Below are 27,028 nucleotides of genomic sequence, written 5' to 3'. Positions count from 1 at the left end.
GGATGGAAAAGAAATGCAGGAGCTCGACTGGGTTGAGTTCCGAGTTAAGCAGAATCTATCGAAATGACATGTCGCCTGAAGTAATGCCTCAAATCGACGAGGAAGAATTTTCGCTTTTTGTGTAAGGAAGCAGGGAAAGTAGGTCCTTGAAAAGGAAGGAGGGCCTGTGGGGCACTCACTTGCAGAGTCTAGGTGGGAGAGGCCTGGCGTCGAGGCTTTGGGGTCCAAAGCAGGGGAAACCAGTGTTCCTCTCGCCCCTTTTTGAGCAGCTGGAACCCAAACCAACTCTAACCGGCGAAGCCTCAACGATCGGAATCAGCCCCTTTGCTCCGGTTTGAAAGATACACAGCTGACGGAGCGCTGTGTATCTGGAGAAACTTTTATTTCTTCTCGAAGGCGTTCATGGCTGGAATCACTGGGTTGCTGTGAATTTTCCGAGTTGTACGGCCATGTCCCAGAAGCATTCTCTCCTGACATTTCGCCCATATCTATGACAGGCATCCTCAGAGGTTGTGAGGTCTGTTGGAAACTAGGCAAGTGGGGTTCAAACATTTGTGGAAGGTGCAGGGTGGGAGAAAGAACTCTTGTCTGCCTGAGGCAAGTGTGAATGTTGCAATTGAGCACCTTGATTTAATGGCCTTACAAAGCCTGCCTACTTCCTGCCTGACGGAATCCTTTATTGGGAAGTTTTAGCTGGCCCTGATTGTTTCTTGTCTGGAATTCCCCTCTCTTCTGAATGTTGCTCTTTATTTATATTACTGTCCTGATTTTAAAGTTTTTTAAATACTGGTAGCCAGATTATATTTATTTTCATCGTTTCCTCCTTTCTGTTGAAATTGTCTACATGCTTGTGGATTTCAATAACTTCTCTGTGTCGTCTAAAAGGATAGTTGTGAGAGTGGTCCAGCATTTCTGTGTTCTCAAATAATATGCTGTGTCCAGGTTGGTTCGTCAAGTGCTCTGCTATGGCTGACTTCGCTGGTTGAGCTAGTCGGCAGTGGTTTTCAGGATTTCCCCCCGGGCAGAAATCAGCCAGGCCTAGAAGCTGCAAAGCTTTTCAATGATAACTGTTGGAGGCAAGCGTGAATGTGGCAGACAATCGTTCTTTCTCCCACGGATATAGAAACCTCCCTTGCCTAGGTTGCTGTTAAGTTTTCGGGCGATATGGCCATGTTCCAGAAGCATTCTCTCCTGATGTTTCGCCTCACAACTTCTGAGGATGCCTGCCGCCATAGATGTGAGCGAAACGTCAGGAAGAATGCCTCTGGAACATGGCCACACAGCCCGGAAAACTCACAGCAACCCACTGCATTCCTGCTGGAGTTTTGGTGTGTGTGTGTGGGGGGGGGGGGGGCGACATTCCGTTCCTTTCCTAGGAACTACGGGGCGCTATATACGCGACTGCCCCCCCCCCCCAATATATCCCTCGCGGCCTCCCTCCTCTTTCCCTCTCGGTCCCTCTGTCCGGAGGGAGATGGCAATCGCGGTGCGCCGGGAATGCGCCGCTTGGCACTGGCTCAGCCCCCTCTTCCCTCTCCCTCCCTCCCTCCCTCGCTCGCTGTGTCTTCTTTCGGCGGCGTCCCCTCCCCGCCTGTCAGCCTCGTCCCTCCCTCCCTCCCTCTCGCTTCGCCTGCCTCCTGGCTCCTCGCCTCCTCAACCCGGGACGGGGCTCGGAGCAGCAGCAGCGGCGGCGGCGGCGGCAGCCACCCTCGAGGCTCGCCCTCGCCCGAAGAGCCCCCGACGGCGCTGGAGCCGGGCTCTCGCGCCCCCTTCCTCCCCTCCTCCTCCTCCTTTTCCTCCCCCTCCTCTTCCTCCTCCCCCTCCTCTCCCCCCTCCCCGGGCCCGGGGCAGGATGTTGCCCCCCTCCCGCACCCAGCTGGGGCTTTTCTTCATCTTGCTCTGCCCGGCCAACATCATCGGGCTTTGGTGGTGAGTAGCCCACGTGGCGCGGCGGAGGGAAGTGGGGAAGGGGTCGAGGGGAAAGCACCCAGGGGCCCCTTGGGGGCGGCGAGGGGCGAGGGGGGCCGAGGCCGACCACAGGTCCCGTCCCGTCTTTTCCTTTTGAAAGAAAGGCGACGAGAAGACCCTTGAAGGGACCTCACAGGTCCTCTTGCTCCCGCTCCCCATGCAATTCTCCGGGGGTGATAAATGTGTTGTCGAAGGCTTTCATGGCCGGGATCACAGGGTTGTTGTATGTTTTCCGGGCGGTATGGCCATGTTCTAGAAAAATTCTCTCCTGACGTTTCGCCCACATCTGGACTTTCCACAGATATATATAAACCTTCCTTGCTTAGTTTCTCCATACCTCTCAACCTCTGAGGATGCCTGCCATAGAGGTGGGCGAAACGTCAGGAGAGAATTCTTCTAGAACATGGCCCTACAGCCCGGAAAACATACAACAACCCTCCGGGGGTGAACTTGTTTCCGACTGCTCCAGTCTAGACTGGAACCCGGAGCCCTGGGTACAAATAGCAGGGAAGAAGATTCCACCTAAACACGAGGAAAAACTTCATCACCATTGGAGCTAGTCCACACAGGGCCCTTCCAAAGAGTCATATAACTCAGAATATCAAGGCAGAAAATCCCACAATATCTGATTTGAATTGGGTTATCTGAGTGAACACTGCCATATATTCCAGTTCAAAACCGATAATGTGGGGTTTTATTCAGCTGTATGGAAGGGGCCCCAGCTGTGAGGCTAAAAAATAACCCTCAGTCGGGGCAATTCCACCAAAATATAGCAGAGTTTAGTACTAGGACTAAACGCCTTCACCGGCAGAAGTGCCCCTGTGATGCGAAAGGATAAGCTACTATTCCTTAGGATGGTTCAGGATTGCAGAGTCAGAACTTTAGTTCAAAAACTTTTATTAAAGTAAAAGAAATACATTCTTGATAGAAAAGGGTCTTGGAGCTAGCTAGCAGGAAAGAACAAAGCCTTGTCGAAGGCTTTCATGGCCGGGATCACAGGGTTGTTGTATGTCTTTCGGGCTGTGTGGCCATGTTCCAGAAGTATTCTCTCCAGACGTTTCGCCCACATCTATGGCAGGCATCCTCAGAGGTTGTGAGGTATGGATAAACTAAGTAAAGACAAAGCCCTTCAGGAAAACATGCATAGGAATGTGGGGGAAAGGAATCCCTCAGCTTAGCCCTGTCTCTGGTCGAGCTACTCATTGAGGACTAGAAACTTGATGGACACAAAAACTTGTGCAGTCCAGGGATGAAACCCAACAAGGCACAACTGCACTGTCTCAGAATGGGGTGGAGTCTCCTTCTCCCCTTAAGCCAGTGGTTCTCCACCTGCGGGTCTCCAGGTGATTTGGCCTACAACTCCCAGAAATCCCAGCCAGTTTACCAGCTGTTAGGATTACTGGGAGTTGAAGGCCAAAACATCTGGGGACCCACAGGATGAGAACCACTGCTTTAAGCACAAGGTGGATGGCCCTCTACCACAGTGATTCTCAACCTGTGGGTCCCCAGGTTGGCCTTCACCTCCCAGAAATTTTAACAGCTGGTAAACTGGTTTCTGGGAAATGTAGGCCAAAAACACCTGAGCACCCCAGGTTGAGAACCACTGCTCCGTCGGGAGAGCTTTGCCTGTGTGAATGGCAGAATGGCCTTGGACTGGGTGGCCCTTTGGTCTCTTCCATCTGTGACCCCGCCTTGTGCCCAGAGTCTTCCCGAAATGCCCACCGCCCTTTCCCGAAGCTGGTTGTGATCCTCCCTGAAACCAGGGATCTTTATGGCACGGACTGGGTTCCTCCTGTCTCCCCATTTTCGCCCCCCGGACACCACGGGGGCTCTGGAGAGGCAGGTCCCCTTCCTTCCCTTGCCTTCCCTTCCCGGCCCCCTTCTTGGCTCAGCCTGAGCCTGGGCTCCCTCCCTCCCTCCCCGCCCCGTCCCAAGCCCGCGGGGACCGCCAGGTAAAGGCGCTCCTCGTCGGGATGGGGAGCCGGCGAGCGCTGAGCTGTCCTGGGGCTACATTCCTCCCAGAAGGAGAGGGAAGGAAGAGGGGGAGTGAAAGAGACCCCTCCTCTGGGGAGGCGGGCGGGGGCACCTGGACTCCCCCCTTATCCAGTAAGTCAACTTTAATTAAAAGAAGAAAAGGGGGGAGATCGGGTGCGAGGCCCAGCCCTTCCCGAAGCGCCCCCTCCCCTTCTGCGCCCCTTCCTCAAACAGCGCGGGGGAAGCAAGGCCTCCAGAGAGGGTTCATTACACCAACCAGCCCCGCTTGGGGGGGGGGGGGGAGCCCAGGTATCTGTCGAAACATGACCTATTTAAATCTATTAAGAATTTCACCCAACCTGTCTTGATCCCTTTTTAAGTGCTTTCTTTCCCCCTTCCAGCCTCGCTTCCTTCCCTGCAATCCGGGACATAATTCATTAGCGAAGGTGATTCATCTCCGCCCTTGTCACACACGCTGGCCTGGCCTCCCCGATCAAGCCCGGGCCAACCCCTGGCCTGCCTCTGCCTCCCACCCCCATGGGCAGGCCTGGCACCCCCATGGGGCCCATGGGACAGGGCGGCAGCAGGTTGGGAAAGAGCCAGACTCCACCGGGCCCTCCCCTCCCCAGTGCTGTACCTATGTAGGTGGTTTGGAATGAGAACTCCAGCAGGAGACAAATGCAAGAGCCTCCATCTAAGCAGAAAAAAATGAGATGCAAAGATACAGAATGGGGGACACCTGGCTTGACTGCAGTCCCTGTGAAAAGATCTTGGAGTCCTGGTGGACAACAAGTTAAACATGGGCCAACAATGTGACATGGTGGCTAAAAAAGCCAATGGGATTTTGGCCTGCATAAATAGGAGTCCAGGGAAGTCATGCTACCCCTCTATTCTTCCTTGGCCAGGCCATACCTGGAATACTGTGTCCATTTTTGGGCACGGCAATTGAAGAGAGAGGTTGACAAGCTGGAATCTGTCCAGAGGAGGGCAACTAAAATGATCAAAGGTCTGGAGAACAAGCCCTATGAGGAGTGGCTTAAAAAGTTGGGCTTGTTTAGCCTGCAGAAGAGAAGGCTGAGAGGAGACATGATGAGAGCTATGTATCAAGATGTGAGGGGAAGTCATAGGGAGGAGGGAGCAAGCTTGTTTTCTGCTGTCCTGAAGACTAGCAGGTGGAACAATGGCTTCAAACTACAGGAAAGGAGATTCCACCTGAACATTAGGGAGAACTTCCTTATCGTGAGAGCTGTTCAGCAGTGGAACTCTCTGCTCTGGAGTGTGATGAAGGCTCCTTCTTTGGAACTTTTAAACAGAGGCTGGATGGACATCTGTTGGGGGTGCTTTGAATGAGATTTTCCTGCTTCTTGGCAGGGGGTTGGGCTGGATGGCCCATGAGGTCTCTTCCAACTCTAAGATTCTATGAGATTGGATTGAGGCTCTTGGGGTGGTAAGCATAGAGTTCCCCGACTCAAGTATGCCCTCCCATGTTCTGTCTAGCCTCAGTGTCCAGGGTAGATACTAACTCTTTTGTGAGGCGTGCGATAGACCTATATGAAGGAGGCGTAACTAACAATATCCTGATTGCTCCTGCTTCCTATTCTTCCCCATCACTTATCACTTGGGTTTGTATGTTGATTTGTATTTGTATTTGTACTCTTTGGAAACAGGCCTGAGTTCTCTTCTGGGAGATAGAGATATATATAAATAAAGTTATTATTATTATTATTATTATTATTATTATTATTATTATTATTATTATCCATCCAGAAAACATAGGGTAGGTTTGCCACATACATAAGGTGGATTTCACATACACATGTTCTTCAGGGCCCAGTGATAGGTCGCTGGCAGCTAAGAATGTGAATGGACTTACACCTTTAGAAAGTGCAGTATTTCATGTGGTGCTGGACCATGCGAACACTCTCATGAGTCTGGTTTCTCCATAACTTTCTCAAAGTTATCCCTGGTGGCCCATTCACATGTGTCCCTTTGATCACTGGTGGTCTGGTCCCATGGACACGTTGTCCCTTGATGTCTCAGCCAGCAAGTAGTGAGCTTGTATGCTGTGGTGGCTCAGACCATGGAGGGTTATGTACTGCATATGTACAAACTCCAAGAGCATCAACTGTAGAGGAAAAGGCCAGGACAAGTCCCACTCATACTGAAAACCAATCCTATCCTGCTAGAAAACAATCATGGGTTTGCTTGAAAAGGTCTTGCACAGAAGAATGTGGGCATAAAACACAACTTTTGTGCATTAGTGGAGATGGAGACGGAAATATCAGCCACATAATTCTGGTTCATTAAAAGCTTTTGGTCTGTCCAGAGATTTGTTATCACCCTACAAGTGTCAGTTGACTTGCTTAGTGCTGGGATGCTCACATTATTGGTTATAAACATTTTTTTTCCCAGTGGGCAATGTTAAGAATGTAATTATCCTTGCGAATGTTACTGTTTTCTGCATGTATTTTACCTCTGGTTTCACTGGACTATATCTCCTAAATCATTAGTTCTTAAACTGTGGGCCCTGGCCTCAAATGGACTCCCCTTAGCTCAGACATAGGCAAACTTTGGCCCTCCGGGTGTTTTGGACTACAACTCCCACAATTCCTAACAGCCAGTAGGCTGTTAGGAATTGTGGGAGTTGTAGTCCAAAACAGCCTACTGGCTGTTAAGAATTGTGGGAGCTGTAGTCCAAAACACCCGGAGGGCCAAAGTTTGTCCATGACTGCCTTAGCTCAATGGTGAGGTCCTGAAAAATTTGGCAACAGTAAAAGTATTTTGAGTGTCACCTAGTGGCTGTTTTAGACATTTGAGTGATTCTGTTGCGCAGTGTCTACAGTGGACTGTGCAGAAGATGCTTCTGCCGTACTTCATAAAATGGGAACATCAGCCTGTTTTACAGGGCTTGCAAATGCTGATTTATCAGCAAATGTTTGTTTTTCTATGTTTTATTTACCTATATATCTCGGGTGACATAAAAAATTTCAACCCAGGAAGGACCTCAAGTGAAAAAGTTTCAGAAGCTCTGTTAAAGACTACCCCATCTTTCTGCTCCATCTGCAAATAGTGTTTACTATATAGAGACATATACATGTGTGCACATATATACGTGTGTCTGTCATAATAATTGTTTTAAAATAATGGCAATTGATGACCAGCCAACTCATCAGTAATGCTGGGGCCAGGAATTGGTATTGTTAAATCACTGCTAGGAACCACATGCCAATGAAGGGTCCATTTCTGCATGGAGTCTTCTGATTTATCTAGGTCCTATTTCCTCTTCCTGCTTGTCCATCTGCCCTCTCCCAACTGTGATCAGAACATTATTAAGGAGAAATCTCTGTGATCCTTACTATCATTGCTCTGCTGCTCTGGAGCAGAAGCGGGGTAACTCTAGTTGGCCAGGACCAGGTTTCTGACCAGGAAACCTCTACAAATCTCCCCTTTCCTCAGTTTAAAATAGAAGAAACTAAATTTCACTTCAGATTTTGAAAAAATACTGAGTTTTTGTACAAATCAAACAATGCTGGAACATTGAAAAGGGGAATCAAAATTCTTGGTGGCTTTTAGGAAGGTATCTGCCCCACAAACCTGAAGCTCTTTAGTCAGATCTGTTTGTCTCCCACTCTTGTTTCTCTTGGTCACATTCCAAGTTGGACAAAACTTGCCCATATGACTATAAGACACAGTTTCACTCCCTCTGCCTGAATCAGTAATTAATTTATCTACAGTGCTACCCAGCCACTGCTCAATATGATACCTCTGAAGGAGACCACTTTATCCCACAGCTTAGAAACATGACAATTTCCAGCCAGTATAGGGAAGTCTGGTGGCATTAGCCCCAAAGGTAACTTCTCCAAGCTCTGTTTGCTGCCAAACCTATTATCATGGCAATACAGAGTTCACCTAACTGTTAGATGAGAACATTCAAAAGTGCTGTGTGCAGTTAGCATTAAGCAGCCTCCTTGGGCTGGTGGCCTCTCGTGAGAAGTGGTGGGTAAGGCTTTGGCCATTGTTTTCTTGACTTCGGGCAGGTTCATGACAGCAAAGATTGAGGACCTCCTGCTGTGAGAGATTTCTGAATGAATTTCAAATTTAATACACATCAAGGGATTGGGATTTCTTTTTTTGGCATGTGAGGGTCTGTGTCAGCAAAGGGACTAGGAGGTTCTCTGTGCGTTCTTTGGTATATGTCAACAAGAGGCACAATAGTTAACTCTCTAGAGCTAAGCATTCTCTCTGTAATTGACAAGTTAGAAGTTTTACTGCAAACAACATTTAAACATTTGTTGCCACGCTTTGTAGCTCCACTCTGAAGAAACTAACTTCTTTGAAATTTAATGTGCCCCAAATCCCCCACCCAGCTCAATCCTGAGTATGGAATCTGGGGAGTTTTAGTCCAAAAAGTAAACTTTCTGAGCTTGGCTTAGAACTTCTTTCACTTTCCTATCAAAATATTAATACTCTTCTAAGACACACATGGACATTCCAGAAGACTAGTTTGAAATTGCAGCTGTTTCTGGGGTATAGTTGGGTCTGGTTTCAGGAATATTTGGTTCCTGAGGACAGAGGAGGGCTGAAGTGGACTTAACTACACAACAACAAGGATATGATAGGGACACACAAAACTGAAATTTAATTGGGATGTTTAAGATTAAAGCCTTGAGATCTTGGATGGCAAAGGAGGACTATAGCCTCATCTGGAAGAAAGGCTGGGATCGTCTTGTATGTATTGGCAGAGCTGGGGCTGGAAGCTTAAAAGGATAATGCAGAGAAGGGCAGAGGTTCAACTTGGGTTGGCTTCTTCCTGGCTTTTCTTTAAAATTGATTTTTAAAAATAACTCAGCTGAAAAATAGAGAAGAAAACAACCCCCTGCATATATATGACTGAACAATCGGCCACTCCAGGCTCTGCCTGTTGAGCTCAGTGGTAGCATGGGAAAGCTCATTTCAGCCAAAAGAACAGGTACGTACGTATCCAGCACATGACCATATTACTTATTTTACTGCAGCTTCCGTAATCTACAACCAGGGTGGCCATGACTGGGGGATTATGGGCGTTGTAGCCCCTTGTCCCTAAACAATGACATCTTCCAAGCTCTGGATCACACTTTTGTACATGTTGCTTGGATGTGCTTGTGATTCAGAATCCCAAAAGGTCCAAGAGATTAGATGCCCAAATAATGGAAAAAGAAAGAAAGAAAGAAATATTAATGCCTGGCATTTAAAGGTTGGACAGTGCAAGTGTTGAATTCAGTGGCACAAGAACACCAGTTGCCATACAACAACCCCAAGGCATCTACTTGCTCAGAGAGTGAAGAAATGTTGGAAATTTTGTGAGTAACCAATAATCAAAAGATGGGAATCTGATAGATGCCACACTAACTCTTTGACTATGTGCTAGCTGTGAGTCCTGAAAGATATTGTCATGCGGGAGAATCAAATGAATACGCATTTGCTTCCTTTGCCCAGTTTGTTTATATTTCAACATTAAGGACATTTAATTTTTTTAAAAATTAAACTCAGATTGGTAATACTTCTGTCTCCATGGTATTGGTGATTGCTTATTACAAGCATGCAATTTGTTGATTCACTGCAATTGGTGCCATGATGCACATTGTGGGCTCAAGCAAGAGGTGAAGATCCCCAAAGGAAATGAAAAGGATTAGACCACTGAATGGAAAAGATATGATTTGATAATGTTCATCACAAGAATTAAAATAGGCATTTTAAAAAGCACTCAACCTGAGTCCTATTGATTACTCCCATTTTTTTCTGTGTCAGGAGTGACTTGAGACTGCAAGTCGCTTCTGGTGTGAGAGAATTGGCTGTCTGCAAGGACGTTGCTCAGGGGATGCCTGGATGTTTTGATGTTTTTATCATCCTTGTGGGAGGCTTCTCTCATGTCCCCACATGAAGCTGGAGCTGACAGAGGGAGCTCATCTGCACTCTCCCCGGGTTGGATTTGAACAGCAACCCAACCTTGAGGTCATCAGTCCTGCCGGCACAAGAGTTTAATCCACTGCGCCACCAGGAGCTCCTACTCCCAAATAAAGTAGAGTCATAGAACACATAAAGCCTATTTATTTGACAGGTCTACTCTTGCTGGGACTGACCAATAGGATCTAGGCCATAAAGAGATGGATATTTTTTAATCATTGAAATATAGGTGTCCTTAAATTAAAAGGACATTGTTTGTTCTCTGAAGTTCAGCAATGAAAAGATCCTGATGGAATTATCCAAAGAAGGTACTGCTAGCAAGGATGTGACCCAACTTTGGACAGTATTCACATTCAAACCCATGTGTTACCCAATTATCTTAGAATATTGAGCACATGTTATGCTATATTGAAACAGACTATTGATCGATCAATCTCAATATTCTATATGAAGCAGGATCCATTTCAGACAGGGGTCTCGCCCAGCCTAAGTGCTGATGCCACAGGCTGGATCTGTGGCCTTTTAGAACACAAGAGGAATCCTCCTGGGTCAGATCAAAGGCCAATCTAAACTTGCATTCTGTTCACATTGTGCTCAACCATTTAGTTGTCTTTGGAGAGTCCACAAATAGGACATGAGTATAGTAACACCAGCTGTAAAATGCCATGTGTTTTAGTGCTGAACAACTGCCAAAGCCAGCCCTACGGGTTGGCAGAATGAACAGAATTGTGTGTGTGGGGGGGGGGGGGGGGAGAGATGGCAGCAGCAGACACAACAGCAGCAGCATCTGCCCTCTGTTCATCTTCTTGAACAGTTCCTTCCCACCTTATAGCCTTGCAGCAGGCATTTTTGAAAAGTGTCTAGGAATAGCAAGCAATTTAAGAAAGACTAATTTTGCCAGGGAGGATGGGGAGGGGGGCATCACCAGTTCTGGATACAGTGATATAATGCTTTCATAAGGTTTTAAGCTGCATTGGACAGACTGAGATAATCTACTTTGAGTTTTTGCTTTGAGCTCACACCTCAAGATTAACCAACTGGAGACTAGAAGAAGAAACATAGCATTAAAGAATTCTGAGCCAATGGATGGATGGATAGCTCAAGTTAATAACTGGTTGATTCAAACAATTAAACCTGAGGGCTCTTCTACACATGCAGTAAAAACCTGGACATAATCAGGATAAAAGAAGGAAGTGGCTAAACTACGTTGGGGAAAGTGTGGGCAGAATCAGATCAACAGCTGAAAAACACGTGTTTAAAAGGTGTGCTTAAAACCCAAGTCTGCCCCAAAAATGCACACTTTTGCATGAATGTACATCCCTGCAGTCATGAAAAACATGTGAATTCATTCCCATCCCCTTGTGGGGACTGCTCCATAACACATGTTTTAAAATCCTGAAACAGCTGATTGGGCTGTCAAAAAATGGAGTCAGGGACACCCAGGTGGCTAAAGGGAAGCACAATTGGAAAGCAATTAGAACTCTCTGCAACCATTCTTTTCTTTCTTACAATACTAAACAGATCTTGAATTAACAGTTGGGTAAAGAGAGAGATAAGAAATCTGGTGGTGAGTACATGGGGATCTCCACATTTGCGCATATGAGGTCCAGTGCATCTCAGAGAGAATTAAAAAACAACTTCTGCTGGATGTTCCCTGTCTGGCCTCTATCTTGATCTGCTTCAAAGGAAGGTGTTAGGACTTGTGTGTACTTGCTGTGTGTAGACCCACGATTTTTTGCCCCACTTTTTAAACCCACATTTTGACACAGTCTGGAACCACCCTGATATTAAAATTCAGATGTAATATAAATTTTAAAAATGAAAACAATTTTAAAACAACACATTTTTAAAACACACCAACAGAAAAACAGAGTAGGTATGATACACTGAGGTCAGTCTTTACAAACAGGTATGTTTTCAGCAGATGATTAAAACAGAATACAGTCTCTGTAGATGGCTCTACACAGCCATATAATCCAGATTATCAAATCAAATAATTGAAATTATCTGTTTTGAACTGGATTATATGGTAGTGTAGACTCATATAATCCAATCTAGATTGTATATGGCGGTGTAGATGGAGCCTACCTCTCAGCTCACATTGGGGAAAATATTCCAATGGGTGGGTGTCAAATTGAGAAGGGCTGGCCATGGTATAACATAATACATTGACTGTGGAACAACCAATAAGACTTGTGCTAAGGATCTGAAGGATTCATTTGGCCCAGATAGGGGCAGGCCATCTACTGGGTATCCTGGTTTTGAGATGCCAAGTGTGTTGTAGGCCAATAACAAAACCCTGGCTATGGTTCAATAATGTATACATAGCCAGTGCCTTATGAAATATATGTACATAACTTGAAGATACACTTTAGCTACTGCATTCTGCACATAGAAGGCATTATGTGAGTCTTGTGTGATATGAGTCTGTTTTACTTTGAACCTTGCTTTGGAGTGCTATAACTAAACAAACCATACATTCCTCCCACACAAAAACCCACTCCTAGTTGTCCTAACGTTCCTGATTTCAGCAATGAAATTTAGCCCTCTGATGAACAGTGGCAGTTATTTTTTTATCTTGATCTGTCTTCTGTCCAGTCCCATGTTAGGGCATCCACTTGAAGATTGCGACGATGTAACTTCATCTGAATCAAATAATCTTGAATATGTAGTATGTGCCCCAAGGCCAATTCTCTCACGCACTACATGTCCTTTGTGTTCCAGGGAGTAAGACACAAAGTATGTTAGTGATGGATATATTTCATTTCACTAGATCTAGTGGGCAAAATCGTAGGAGGTTTTTGCACAGCGCTGGCCGGACTGTTTGCTAGGTCTTTGAGAGCTGGCCCTTCTAAGAGTAATCTAATCACTCAAAAGAATTGGCCAGTTACCATGGTCTTTGGGCAGAACATATGATTGATCTCATCCTAGTGGTTTTGACATTATCACCATCTTGCTCCTTGGGGGACCAGAAAGGCCTAGTGGCGTCATTGCAGATCTAAGGAGATGTACTTATTCCCACCACAAAAACAACTTGGCAAAGGAGGACTCCCTCCTTGATCTGAGTTTGAGGGGATTTCTATCAACACAGATAAATCCTTTGACAGTCAACACTGGGACTTGTGGGAAACAGACTGAGACTTAATATCGCCAGTTCCCCAGGAGATTGTTTTGGACCTCAGAGGGGGTCTAAGTTCTGTTCTCTTTCTTTCATCACTGCGGGATAACATTTTGAAAGGGGATAAATAGCCAGCAGAGGGCAGCCAAAGAAACAACGAGTAGCAACATACAATTACTTTGAGTTCTTGCAGTCCATAAATCCTGTGATATTTAAGTCACACCATTTTTCTTGATGCCCCAACCACGAAGATCTACTCTGGATGCTTTGTTTGTTTGAAGAGCAGAGGTCCATGCCAACAACTGGTTGTGCAAAGCAGTCCTACTTGCAGTGAGAGCGATTTCCATCAATTTAGTAACCTTATATTGGGCTAAACATTCTTTAATCCCTAACCAGTATAGCACTGGCAGAGGATATTGGGAAGTATTATCCATTCCAATTACAGCATGCTGGAAAAGCTAATTTATTTACTTATTTATCGCCCACCCTATTGGATGGGATCCCAAGCCAGCATACTAGTGCAATAAATGCAAGCATTTTAAAACCATGAACATAGTTGAAATAGAATGAACACATTTTAATTATACTGACAAGTGAAAACAGGTTAAGAAGGCTAAAACAATTTAGAACCATGTGCACAGATATTTCAGAGTGTATCAGTTAGGCCCCCAAGGCTTTAATGAATAACTACATTTTTCCTCAGAGCTCAAATAAATAGGTGCTTTGGAGATAATATTATGACCCACATAGCATCTGGGGAAGTTATTTTTTACAAAACGAAAGGCCTCAGTGGCACTACTGGTTGAAGGATTTGGGAGGTTATAGACCCCAAAAGTAACATTTCCAAGTTCTGTTCAGGGCTTAATGAATCTCTTATTGTACAAGCTGCTGGCCCCAAATTGTGGGTTCCGGATCGTGGGAGTGAGGTTTTATCAGTACAACATTTGGGCTAGTTAATTACTCTGTTGCGAAGGCATGGATGAGTCAAACACACAAGTGACGTCCAGGAAACTCTTTAACCCAAAGTACTGGAGGCCTGGCTCCTTGCCCCGAGGGTGCTGGAGTCTAGTGGTGTGATTATAATCATACTATACAAAGTCCCAGAATACTTGTAGAGTATCTATACACACAAACGAACGATTGTCAATCGTTCGTTTGTGTGATTATAATCATCCCCTTTGGACACACATTCCTTTGTCACTTTGCCTGTGCCACCTACAAGCACGGTGGATTAGCTGATGTCCACACTCTTCTGATGAACCTGAAATGCTTTTGTGGTTCCTGCATTTATTTATTTGCCATCTTTCTACTGCAAAACACTGGGAGGAGGGAAACCTGTGGCTAAGGCAAGGATGCTGGTGAAAGATCTGGGTTTGGTTCCCAGCTTAGCCAGTGACTCTCCGGGGGATCTTGAGTAACACACTTCCTGTCTGCTTGTGTTTGTTCATCCATCATTCCCATTATAAATAAATGTTTGCCTTTTTCCTGCCTGTTTACACCCAGATCCTGAAAATACTGTTAGAATTGGACAGAAACTCATGACAAGCAGTATTTTTGATTCCAGGAATTACAAGAATACTTTGTGTATTCTGAGGTTATAATACTGACTAGTCATGCATATTTGAGTTTTTCAGGCATAGATCTTAACTGATCATCTCGTAGGCAGGAAGTGTTCCTTTGTGTAGAGAGCCAAGTACCCTTCATCTCTAGAAGCAACCAGAGCTGCTTGAAATAACAGTAAAGAATGCTTAGATCAAGGATGGATGACTGGTGAGGGATACTGGAAGTTCTAGTCCACTAGTATTTTGAATTTTTTGAAAAAATCCTAACCATTGGCTATGTTAGGTACAGACGTTAGAATTTGCGGTATGTCTGCCAGCATTAGGGGAGCCACAAGTTTTCCTCCCTTGGATCCCCAGCTTTGCTCAGAGAGGTTGGGTGAACTAATCTCTTGTTTGTTGTAATGCCCCATCAGAGAGCATATGTCATTATCCTAGGCAATGGAAGATTCCCTTTGAGCTGTGAGACTCCTATACCAGTAGTTCTCAAGGTGTTTTGGCCTACAACTTCCAGAAATCCCAACCAGTTTACTAGCTGTTAGGATTTTTGGGAGCTGAAGGCCAAAACATCTGGGGATCCATAGGTTGAGAACCACTGTCCTACACCATGGTTCTTTGTATAGATCCATAAGATGCAAGGCATGGTGAGTAGAAGTGTAGAAGTATAGAGTAGAAGTGAATTATTTTGCATTTCTCTTTCAGGCTTTAAAAAAAAAAGATTTGTAGAGTTTGGGGAAAAGATAATCTGGGTACCTGGGTGGTACTAGAACATGAGAAGATGTTTAATTAATTGGAATGGTCTGGGGGCTTCAGATAGTTTCACAGGGGACACTTAAAAATAGCAGTAGTTGTAATAATCATACAGTACAACTGCTGCGTCCTTGACTTCATGTTGATATGTAAGCTGTGGATAATGGTAAACCCTACTGAAAGGAAGGACTTCTGGTGTCAGGATATGATAGAGTCATGCTGGTGGACCTAGAAAATGCCTTAAGGTAAAGGTAAAGGTTTTTCCCTGACATTAAATCCAGTCGTGTCCGACTGGGGGTTGGTGCTCATCTCCATTTCTAAGTCGAAGAGCCAGTGTTGTCCGTAGACACCTCCAAGGTCAAGTGGCTGGCATGACTGCATGGAGCACCGTTACTTTCCCACCAGAGCAGTAGCTATTAATCTACTCACATTTGCATGTTTTCAAACTGCTAGGTTGCCAGAAGCTGGGACTAACAACGGGTGCTCACTCCACTCCCCGGATTCAAAGCTGTGACCTTTCGGTCCGCAGGTTCAGCAACTCAGCACTTTAACATGCTGCACCTAGAAAGAATATATTTTGTCAGATGTGGTTAAATGAAATCATAGGTACTGTTTCTGCAGATATAGGGGTTGAACTCTAATAATAAATAGTCGTTGTACTTGTTGTACTTGTTCATTTATATCCACGCTTTTCTCCAAAACTGAAACACAATGTAGTTTCCAAAGTTAAAGCAAACACATACAAAGGGATCTGGGTGCTACTCGTGACCTTACTTTTCCATCCCTGGTGTTTAATCAGAGACACAGAAATATCGGAAGACATTTCTAGCCTCTTATTAGAATGTTGTACTTTATTTTTTTCAAGTCCAGGCTAGCTGGTTTAAATGTAGATTGGCTGCTGAGTACACCACTCAAGAGAGCAAGTACTATGGCATTAATGAGCCAGTTTGCAACTAGAAATCAAAACGTCTGCGTAAACAATCTGAATGTAGAACATCGATGGTGACAACATTATTCAGTTGTATTTTGGATTTAGAAAGTGTTCTGTATCCATAATTATTTTACTCTAATACTCTAGAAGAATGTTTTGTTACATAAGCTGCTTTCCAGGAATATTATATTGTTTCTGGAAAGGTCATTTCACACATATAAAACAAAGTTTAATATGTATTCATGTTTTCTAATAAGGCCTAACATATTCTTCCCCTTCTTACTGTAATTCAACAATGGAGAACCCGCTTTCAAATGGTGGATCCGACTGTCGTCATCTCCAGACAGTACATCTGAGAGTCAGGGATGATGGGGATTATTCAGACAAGAACTTCAGCTGAGTCCACAAGTTTCAGCATAATTTCCCTATAAATAATTCAACACAAAGCTAGAATTTAAGGTACTACGTAAATACAAACCACATTGTTGCCTTACATCAGTGCGTAAAACCCACATTCTTCCTTATTCTTAAGCACGCGCACACACACAGATGCATTGCATACAGGCTTTGGCACCTTTTTGTGTTTGCTGTCACAGAGAATCCCCTCAGGAGAGTGAATCAAATGTCTTAAACCAAGTGTGACACTGTAATGGCTACTCTGAGTACAATCAGCCACATTGTAAATGTTACCACTAATGGCAAAGTATTCATCCCCAAGTTACATATTAATGACAGAGAACTATGTAATTATTCAAAGTCATTCAAAGTTCATTGAGATTGAGAAAATAAGATCAAGCCGCCTTGAGTTAAATTCATGGTTTTGACAGTTCCCTCATCTTCAGGACTAGATTGATTGGCAATAAAACTAGGTATCAGAGGTTGGTTTGGGCAGGCATTGGCAACTTGACAAGATCAGGGTCTTTGGTAGAATCCAATCTGAAATAAATCAGATCTTGGGAAGAAACAAATGGATTATATCCAAGAAAAGCAGGGCAGTTGTGGAAAACGACTATTTGTGAAAGGCACAGAGACTGATAAAGTTTCTTTTTGGATTACAACTCCCAGAAGCAGCCATGTTGGTTGCAGAGTTCTGGAAGCTCTAAAAAGGTAACTTTTCCAAGTAAAGGCAGAGACTCCGAATAAGCTTCAGGGACAACAGGTTCAAAAGTGAGATTCACTGCTATGATAATATTTACCCCAAGGGAGATTCTTGTGACCCAATCTGTTGTGCATTTAAGGCAATTAGTGAAAATCATCTCTTCCACTAAGGCTTTCACAATCCTTGAGAATTCTGCATTTATCTCTTCGTTTATACTTGTCATTCTGAATGTTGTATTTTTTGGAATAGTTTGATCTCTTATCTTCTGACTGGTGGGTTTCATTATTGCTTTATTGTATGTCTTATCTGAGACCTCAGTTTCTGGAAAAAAAAAGTAGAAATAGACATGATGTAAAGTGAGAAACAAATTCATATGGTTGGAAAGGCTGGCTGGGAAGGTTGGTAGAAAAGCATAAGGGTACATGGCACTGTGAGAGTACATCAAAATGGCTAGCCCTTTGAGCACATTTCCCCCAGAGAAGCAGAAATTAAAAGACTAGTTTGCAGCATGGATAGGGACCATGAAAACTACATGCTGAATTTCTGTTTGTCATGCAACTGTTGAAAGCTCAAAACAGTTATTTTTTGACCAATATGGGGAATTGTTCAAAGTAGCAAATTCTCCAAATTCTGCTCTTACACATTATTTTTTATCTTTTCCCAAGGTGCCAAAAGCGTTTAATATTATCAAGAGCAATACAGTATTAAAAACCAATAGAGGGTCAGTTTTATTTGCATGAACTTTCATGAATGGATAACTGAATGAATGCTAGGAAAAAATGTAAGCAGATGTAACACTCTTGTGTTATTCATTCACAATGTCTACAGCTGGTGAGAGGAATACTTTCATCTAAATCAGGGGTCTTTGTTGGACCCAATAGTGCCCAATGGTGAGAAATGCTAGACGTCCCATACAGTGTACATGAGAAGCATCCCTAGTAAAAATTCAGTTGCTAATCCCAGCTAAAGTAGACCCATTAAATCCATGGCTGTGTGTTTAGTCAAAAATTTGATTATCTCTGAATATCAGGTGGGATCAAGGGTATTTTGGCTCTTCAAAAAAGTTAGTATCCAATATCAGACATGATCTGGGCCTTTTACCTGTGAAAATCACCTCTATCACAGAACTATTAAAGAAACCAGAACCCTGTCCTTTTTTGTATCTGACCATTCTAGCACCATCTTATCTCCTCTAGGCCCAAATATGATGTTTATAATAATTTACCTGTTTTCATGCTTTCCTGTTTCTGAGCTTGAAAACCCCATGAAAGACATTTGTCAGACAGATAAGACAGACAGACAGATATTACTCTGCTACCAAGCAAGTGTCCTATGTCTCCATGCTGGCTGTGAAAATCAAGGTTTCTCATCTTTTGCATCAAGCATGAATACACAGGATGCCACTTAGCAGAGTTTATCTATTGGCTGTCAGTCTATCTATCTATCTATCTATCTATCTATCTATCTATCTATCTATCTATCTATCTATTTATCTTTAACCTATCTATCTGTCTTAAGCACATATCTTTCAAGGGCTTGTAAAGCCCTAGTTTAAACAATCTGGCAATCTGCATATAGGATGACTTTTGATATAGGTATTGTTTTCTAGATAAATCATAGAATCATAGAATCATAGAATCATAGAATAGTAGAGTTGGAAGAGACCTCAAGGGCCATCTAGTCCAACCCCCCGCTAAGAAGCAGGAAATCGCATTCAAAGCACCCCCGACAGATGGCCATCCAGCCTCTGCTTAAAAGCCTCCAAAGAAGGAGCCTCCACCACGGCCCGGGGGAGAGAGTTCCACTGCCGAACAGCCCTCACAGTGAGGAAGTTCTTCCTGATGTTCAGGTGGAATCTCCTTTCCTGTAGTTTGAAGCCATTGTTCCGTGTCCTAGTCTGCAGGGCAGCAGAAAATAAGCTTGCTCCCTCCTCCCTATGACTTCCCCTCACATATTTGTACATGGCTATCATGTCTCCTCTCAGCCTTCTCTTCTGCAGGCTAAACATGCCCAGCTCTTTAAGCCTCTCCTCATAGGGCTTGTTCTCCAGACCCTTAATCATTTTAGTTGCCCTCCTCTGGACGCTTTCCAGCTTGTCAGCATCTCCCTTCATCTGCGGTGCCCAAAACTGGACACAGTATTCCAGGTGTGGTCTGACCAAGGCAGAATAGAGGGGGAGCATGACTTCCCTGGATCTAGACGTTATTCCCCTATTGATGCAGGCCAAAATCCCATTGGCTTTTTTAGCTGCCGCATCACATTGTAGGCTCATGTTTAACTTGTTGTCCACGAGGACTCCAAGATCTTTTTCGCACACACTGCTGTCAAGCCAGGCGTCCCCCATTCTGTATCTTTGATTTCCATTTTTTCTGCCGAAGTGAAGTATCTTGCATTTGTCCCTGTTGAACTTCATTTTGTTAGTTTCGGCCCATCTCTCTAGTCTGTCAAGATCGTTTTGAATTCTGCTCCTGTCTTCTGGAGTGTTAGCTATCCCTCCGAGTTTGGTGTCATCTGCAAACTTGATGATCGTGCCTTCTAACCCTTCGTCTAAGTCGTTAATAAAGATGTTGAACAGAACCGGGCCCAGGACGGAGCCCTGCGGCACTCCACTTGTCACTTCTTTCCATGATGAAGACGACGCATTGGTGAGCACCCTTTGGGTTCGTTCGCTTAGCCAATTACAGATCCACCTAACCGTAGTTTTGTCTAGCCCACATTTTACTAGTTTGTTTGCCAGAAGGTCGTGGGGGACTTTGTCGAAGGCCTTACTGAAATCTAGATATGCTACATCCACGGCATTCCCTGTATCGACCCAACTCGTAACTCTATCGAAAAAAGAGATCAGATTAGTCTGGCATGACTTGTTTTTGGTAAATCCGTGTTGACTATTAGCAATGACCGCATTTGTTTCTAAGTGTTTGCAGACCACTTCCTTAATGATCTTTTCCAGAATCTTGCCTGGTATCAGGGCCGGCCGGAGATATTTTTAAATGTTAAGCGGGGGGCTAAAAAGCGCCCCCGCCACCGGCCCCGCCTCCCACGCCCTGGCCCCGCCCAGCGTGCCCTGGCCCCGCCTCCCACGCTGTGTGGGAGGCGGGGCCAGGGCGAATAGTGCGGGGGGCGGGGCCAGAGTTGGCCCCGCCCCCCGTGCCCTGGCCGCGACCAGGAAGTAAGGCCCGAATGGCCTAGCTGTGCTGTGCGCATGCGCACAGCACAGCTAGGCCATTTTGCCCTTAGTCAACAAACTAAGGGCAAAAATGGCCTATCTGGCAGTGCGCATGCGCACAGCCAGATAAGCCATTTTTGCCCTTAGTTTGTTACTAAGGGCAAAATGGCCTAGCTGTGCTGTGCGCACGCGCACAGCACAGCTAGGCCATTCGGGCCTGACTTCCTGGTCGCGGCCGGCGACCGCCCGGGCGATCGCCGGCCGCGACCAGGAAGTCAGGCCCGAATGGCCTAGCTGTGCTGTGCGCGTGCGCACAGCACAGCTAGGCCATTTGCCCTTAGTTTGTTACTAAGGGCAAAAATGGCTTATCTGGCTGTGCGCATGCGCACAGCCAGATAAGCCATTTTTGCCCTTAGTTTGTTACTAAGGGCAAATGGCCTAGCTGTGCTGTGCGCACGCGCACAGCACAGCTAGGCCATTCGGACCTGACTTCCTGGTCGCGGCCGGCGACCGCCCGGGCGATCGCCGGCCGCGACCAGGAAGTCAGGCCCGAATGGGCTATCTGCGCTGTGCGCACGGGCACAGCGCAGATAGCCCATTCGGGCCTGACTTCCTGGTCGCGGCCGGCGATCGCCCGGGCGGTCGCCGGCCGCGACCAGGAAGTCAGGCCCGAATGGCCTAGCTGTGCTGTGCGCGTGCGCACAGCACAGCTAGGCCATTTGCCCTTAGTTTGTTACTAAGGGCAAAAATGGCTTATCTGGCTGTGCGCATGCGCATACTAAGGCTGTGCGCATACTAAGGGCAAAAATGGCACAGCGCAGATAGCCCATTCGGGCCTGACTTCCTGGTCGCGGCCGGCGATCGCCCGGGCGGTCGCCGGCCGCGACCAGGAAGTCAGGCCCGAATGGCCTAGCTGTGCTGTGCGCGTGCGCACAGCACAGCTAGGCCATTTGCCCTTAGTTTGTTACTAAGGGCAAAAATGGCTTATCTGGCTGTGCGCATGCGCACAGCCAGATAAGCCATTTTTGCCCTTAGTTTGTTACTAAGGGCAAATGGCCTAGCTGTGCTGTGCGCACGCGCACAGCACAGCTAGGCCATTCGGACCTGACTTCCTGGTCGCGGCCGGCGACCGCCCGGGCGATCGCCGGCCACGACCAGGAAGTCAGGCCCGAATGGGCTATCTGCGCTGTGCGCACGGGCACAGCGCAGATAGCCCATTCGGGCCTGACTTCCTGGTCGCGGCCGGCGATCGCCCGGGCGGTCGCCGGCCGCGACCAGGAAGTCAGGCCCGAATGGCCTAGCTGTGCTGTGCGCGTGCGCACAGCACAGCTAGGCCATTTGCCCTTAGTTTGTTACTAAGGGCAAAAATGGCTTATCTGGCTGTGCGCATGCGCATACTAAGGCTGTGCGCATACTAAGGGCAAAAATGGCACAGCGCAGATAGCCCATTCGGGCCTGACTTCCTGGTCGCGGCCGGCGATCGCCCGGGCGGTCGCCGGCCGCGACCAGGAAGTCAGGCCCGAATGGCCTAGCTGTGCTGTGCGCGTGCGCACAGCACAGCTAGGCCATTTGCCCTTAGTTTGTTACTAAGGGCAAAAATGGCTTATCTGGCTGTGCGCATGCGCACAGCCAGATAAGCCATTTTTGCCCTTAGTTTGTTACTAAGGGCAAATGGCCTAGCTGTGCTGTGCGCACGCGCACAGCACAGCTAGGCCATTCGGACCTGACTTCCTGGTCGCGGCCGGCGACCGCCCGGGCGATCGCCGGCCACGACCAGGAAGTCAGGCCCGAATGGGCTATCTGCGCTGTGCGCACGGGCACAGCGCAGATAGCCCATTCGGGCCTGACTTCCTGGTCGCGGCCGGCGATCGCCCGGGCGGTCGCCGGCCGCGACCAGGAAGTCAGGCCCGAATGGCCTAGCTGTGCTGTGCGCGTGCGCACAGCACAGCTAGGCCATTTGCCCTTAGTTTGTTACTAAGGGCAAAAATGGCTTATCTGGCTGTGCGCATGCGCATACTAAGGCTGTGCGCATACTAAGGGCAAAAATGGCACAGCGCAGATAGCCCATTCGGGCCTGACTTCCTGGTCGCGGCCGGCGATCGCCCGGGCGGTCGCCGGCCGCGACCAGGAAGTCAGGCCCGAATGGCCTAGCTGTGCTGTGCGCGTGCGCACAGCACAGCTAGGCCATTTGCCCTTAGTTTGTTACTAAGGGGGCCTGACTTCCTGGTCGCGGCCGGCGACCGCCCGGGCGATCGCCGGCCGCGACCAGGAAGTCAGGCCCGAATGGGCTATCTGCGCTGTGCCCGTGCGCACAGCGCAGATAGCCCATTCGGGCCTGACTTCCTGGTCGCGGCCGGCGATCGCCCGGGCGGTCGCCGGCCGCGACCAGGAAGTCAGGCCCGAATGGCCTAGCTGTGCTGTGCGTGTGCGCACAGCACAGCTAGGCCATTTTGCCCTTAGTAACAAACTAAGGGCAAAAATGGCTTATCTGGCTGTGCGCATGCGCACAGCACAGATAGGCCATTTTTGCCCTTAGTTTGTTACTAAGGGCAAAATGGCCTAGGTGCTTGGCGCGGGCGCGGGGATTGAAGCCCCGCGGGCCCGCGCCAACACCGGAGGCGTCGGTGGCGCTACGGGTCGCTGTCGACGCCTCGACAGCGCCCCTAGCAGCCAGCGCCCGAGGCGGCCGCGTCAGCGGCCGCCTAGTAACAACCGGCCCTGCCTGGTATTGATGTGAGGCTGACCGGACGGTAATTGTTTGGGTCGTTCTTTTTTCCCTTCTTGAAGATAGGGACCACATTCGCCCTCCTCCAATCTGCTGGGACTTCTCCTGTTCTCCAAGAACTCTCGAAGATGATTGCCAGTGGTTCTGAAATAACTTCCGCTAGTTCCTTCAATACTCTTGGATGTAGCTGATCTGGCCCTGGGGACTTGAATTCGTTTAGAGTGGCCAGGTGTTCCTGGACAACTTGTTTCCCTATTTGGGGTTGGATTTCCCCCAATCCTTCGTCCATTCCATGTTGCTGAGGTTGAAGATGGCTTTCTTTTTGTGAGAAGACCGAGGCAAAGAAGGCATTAAGCAGTTCTGCCTTTTCCCTATCCCCTGTCACCATCACCCCATCTACTCCTTGCAGTGGCCCTATCGCCTCCTTTTTCTTCCTTTTTCTACCAACATAAGCAAAAAAACCTTTTTTGTTGTTTTTTATGTCCCTGGCAAGCCTGAGCTCATTTTGCGCTTTAGCCTTGCGAACCTTTTCCCTACAGGAGTTGGCTATACGTTTGAATTCTTCTTTGGTGATTTCTCCCCTTTTCCACTTCTTGTGCATGTCACTTTTGAGCTTTAGCTCAGTTAGAAGTTCTTTGGACATCCATTCTGGCTTCTTTGCACTTGTCTTATTTTTCTTCTTTGTTGGCACTGTTTGCATTTGCGCCTTGAGTATTTCACTTTTGAAAAACTCCCATCCATCCTTAACTCCCTTGTTTTTTAATATCGGCGTCCATGGAATGCCGCTCAGTAATTCCTTCATTTTTTGGAAGTCAGCTCTCTTAAAGTCCAGAATGCGTGTTTGACTTGTCTTAGTTTCAGCATTCCTTTGTATTGCAAACTGCAGGAGCACATGGTCACTTGCCCCTAAGGATCCAACCACTTCAACTGTATTGATCAGGTCTTCCACATTTGTTAAGATTAGATCAAGAGTTGCTGATCCCCTTGTTGCCTCTTCTACCTTCTGGACCATAAAATTATCTGCAAGGCAAGTGAGGAATTTGTTGGACTTTGTACTCTTGGCTGAGTTTGTTTTCCAGCAGATATCGGGATAATTGAAATCGCCCATGACTACTATATCTCTTCTTTGTGCCTGTTTGGTCAGCTGTTGACAGAAGGCTTCATCAAGTCCTTCATCCTGACTCGGAGGTCTGTAGTAGACACCCACGACAAGATCTTTTTGAGTCCCGGTTCCCTTGATTCTTATCCAGATGCTTTCAAGCTGGTTTCCCGGATTACAGTCTTGCATTTCTTCTGCAACGTAACTGTTTTTGACATATAAAGCTACTCCCCCTCCTCTCCCCTTTGTTCTATTTCTGTGAAAGAGGTTATAGCCCTCAATGGTTAAATTCCAGTGATGGGAGTCATCCCACCAGGTTTCAGTGATGCCTATGACATCGTATGTGTGGTGCTGTGCTAGGAGTTGGAGTTCGTCTTGCTTATTTCCCATGCTCTGAGCATTAGTGTAAAGACATGTAAGCCCCTGTGACCTCCCCTCGAACTGTTTATTTGGGATTATTGTGCTCTCTGTACTTGGTCCTTGCTGTGTTTGTGCAGCCCTCCGTTTAGCCTTACGGCGGTTCCCTGTGGTCGTGGGTAATATAGTGTTCGCCAGGCTGTTGTTCCCCTCCCCCAGTGGATTTAGTTTAAAGTGCGCCTGATGAGGTTTGTGAGTCTGTGTGCAAAAAGATGTTTTCCTACTTGTGTGAGATGCACCCCATCGCTTGCCAGTAGTCCATCCTCTTGGAAGAGTAGACCATGGTCAAGGAAGCCAAAATGCTCCTCTTGACACCATTTTCTGAGCCAGTTATTGACCTGTACTATTTTTCCGGCCCTTGTAGAGCCATGTCCTACAACGGGGAGGAGGGATGAAAAGATCACATGTACATTATACAGTTTTAGCTTTGTTCCCAGAGCTCGAAAATCATTTGTGATCTTTTGAAAAGTATGCCTAGCGGTGTCATTGGTACCTACATGAATCAACATAAGGTGGGGAGGGTGATGGGGCTTTAGGAGCCTGCTGAGCCTCTGAGTGATATGGTGTATTTTTGCCCCCGGGAGGCAGCATGTTTCTCGAGCCATCCCATCCGGTCTGGAAATGATGGCTTCCGTTCCTCTAAGGAGGGAGTCACCTACTACCAAGACCTGTTTCCTTTGAGGATTGACAGGGTCCCTTTTGTGCAAGACAGTGTGTATGTCCCCTGAAGAGTGTTCCTGTTGAAGTGAATCATGTAGGTGTAAAGTGTTGTCCTCCTCCTCAACATCCCCAGTGCATTCATCAATGACAATCCATTGAGATACATCCGAGAGCCCATTACTCTCCCAAGGATGTTCCTGTTGCTCCTGGTCTATGATTGGGGATGGAGCATTTGCATGATTACATAAGTGTGACTGTGGTGATGCACTGTCCCCGTCAGGGCTATCCCCTGCGCATTGATCCAGGATGGTCCACTGAGTGGTATCTAAGAAACTGTGGTCCTCCACAAGATGTGTTTCCTGATTGTATGTTAATGATGTAAGAATTTCAAATCTGTTGTGTAAATGCAGCTGAGCAGAGGAGTTCTGTGGAGGCTGCCTGGTCCTGGGTCTCCTTCTATGGGTGACCTCCTTCCAAGCCTGAGGGTTGTCTACCTTTGAGTTGATCTCCCCATAAGGTTCCTGATCATGGTCTTGGTGGTGTTGGTGTGATGCAGGCTGCTGATCTACAGCAGCGTGTTGTGCAGTGTCCAAGAAGAGCTCGAGTGCCTGAATGTCCTTAAGGGTCTTAATACGGTGCTCGAGCTGTTGGATCCTCTGCTCCATCAGAGTCATCAGTTGCAAATCATATGTTTGCAGTCCCAAACTCTGAGTGTTCTTGTATTCCATGCTTATTTAAATATTGTTCTCAGTACTGCTAAAGATTCTACTATTTTCTCACAAGATAATGGGGTTTAAAACACACTACTTTGAAAGGGATACATTATACACCAACCCAATGCTTGGTTGCTTAGAAAATAAACATACCAAGTTCTATAGGGCCTTCTTCAAAGTTTATGCTTAGACAACCCTTCTTATGTTTTGAACCACAACTCCTAAAATCTTTGTCCATTATCCATGCTGTGACTTCTACAAGTGAAATTTCAAAAAAATATCTGAGGACATTAAAAGTAAGAGAACCATTGTGATAGAATACATGATGTCCTCTTAGCAAACCAAATGTCTGTGTCTCTTTATGCACACAAATAGCTTCTAGAGCAGTGGTTCTCAACCTGTGGGTCCCCAGGTGTTTTGGCCTACAACTCCAAGAAATTCCAGTCAGTTTACCAGCTGTTAGGATTTCTGGAAGTTGAAGGCCAAAACATCTGGGGACCCACAGGTTGAGAACCACTGTTCTAGAGTCACAAACTTTGGACTTGTGGAATCTGGTGCTACAAGTTATGGGGATGATGCTAGCTTAGATGGCATTAAACTAGGTGGAAAAAGTGTGGCTTGCAGGTAACATTTCCAGGGTCTGTTCTGGTTCAACAAGAGACTTGCTATAAACCTTATAAAATGAAAACCGGTTTGCTGCCAAAATGCTTAGTTTATTTTTGTTTGTTATTCAAAAAGAAATGCATGAATATATCAGTTTTTACAATGGTCAAATTTTAATCACTGTACTTAATTACACCAACTGAGAATTGTAGTTAGGAGCTATTAATATTTTGGTCTTTCAATCTTTTGTCTTCCGTTTGTTTATCCTGTCATCATCAGTAGTCCCACAAATAATAATTCCAC

At 46.4% G+C, this 27,028-nt stretch overlaps 1 protein-coding gene across 2 annotated transcripts in view; it reads left to right on the top strand.

The window, feature by feature from the left end:
* Nucleotides 1-1,629: 1,629 nt before the first annotated feature.
* The window catches only part of wnt6 (Wnt family member 6), a 69,662-nt gene continuing 44,263 nt past the window's right edge, over nt 1,630-27,028 (top strand). The window contains exon 1 of one of the 2 annotated variants that reach the window (XM_062967295.1): nt 1,630-1,929. Coding sequence is in view for 1 of the 2 variants with exons in the window: in XM_062967294.1 (XP_062823364.1) it covers nt 1,853-1,929 (77 nt within the window). In the remaining variant the exon portion in view is untranslated. The remainder of the gene's footprint in view (nt 1,930-27,028) is intronic. The other variant, XM_062967294.1, reaches the window with a different exon arrangement.

The sequence above is a fragment of the Anolis carolinensis genome, chromosome 1, assembly GCF_035594765.1.
Source record: "Anolis carolinensis isolate JA03-04 chromosome 1, rAnoCar3.1.pri, whole genome shotgun sequence".
Classification (NCBI taxonomy): domain Eukaryota; kingdom Metazoa; phylum Chordata; class Lepidosauria; order Squamata; family Dactyloidae; genus Anolis; species Anolis carolinensis.
Note: the sequence above shows the minus strand (reverse complement) of the source record. Positions and strands in the feature narration are given on the sequence as shown.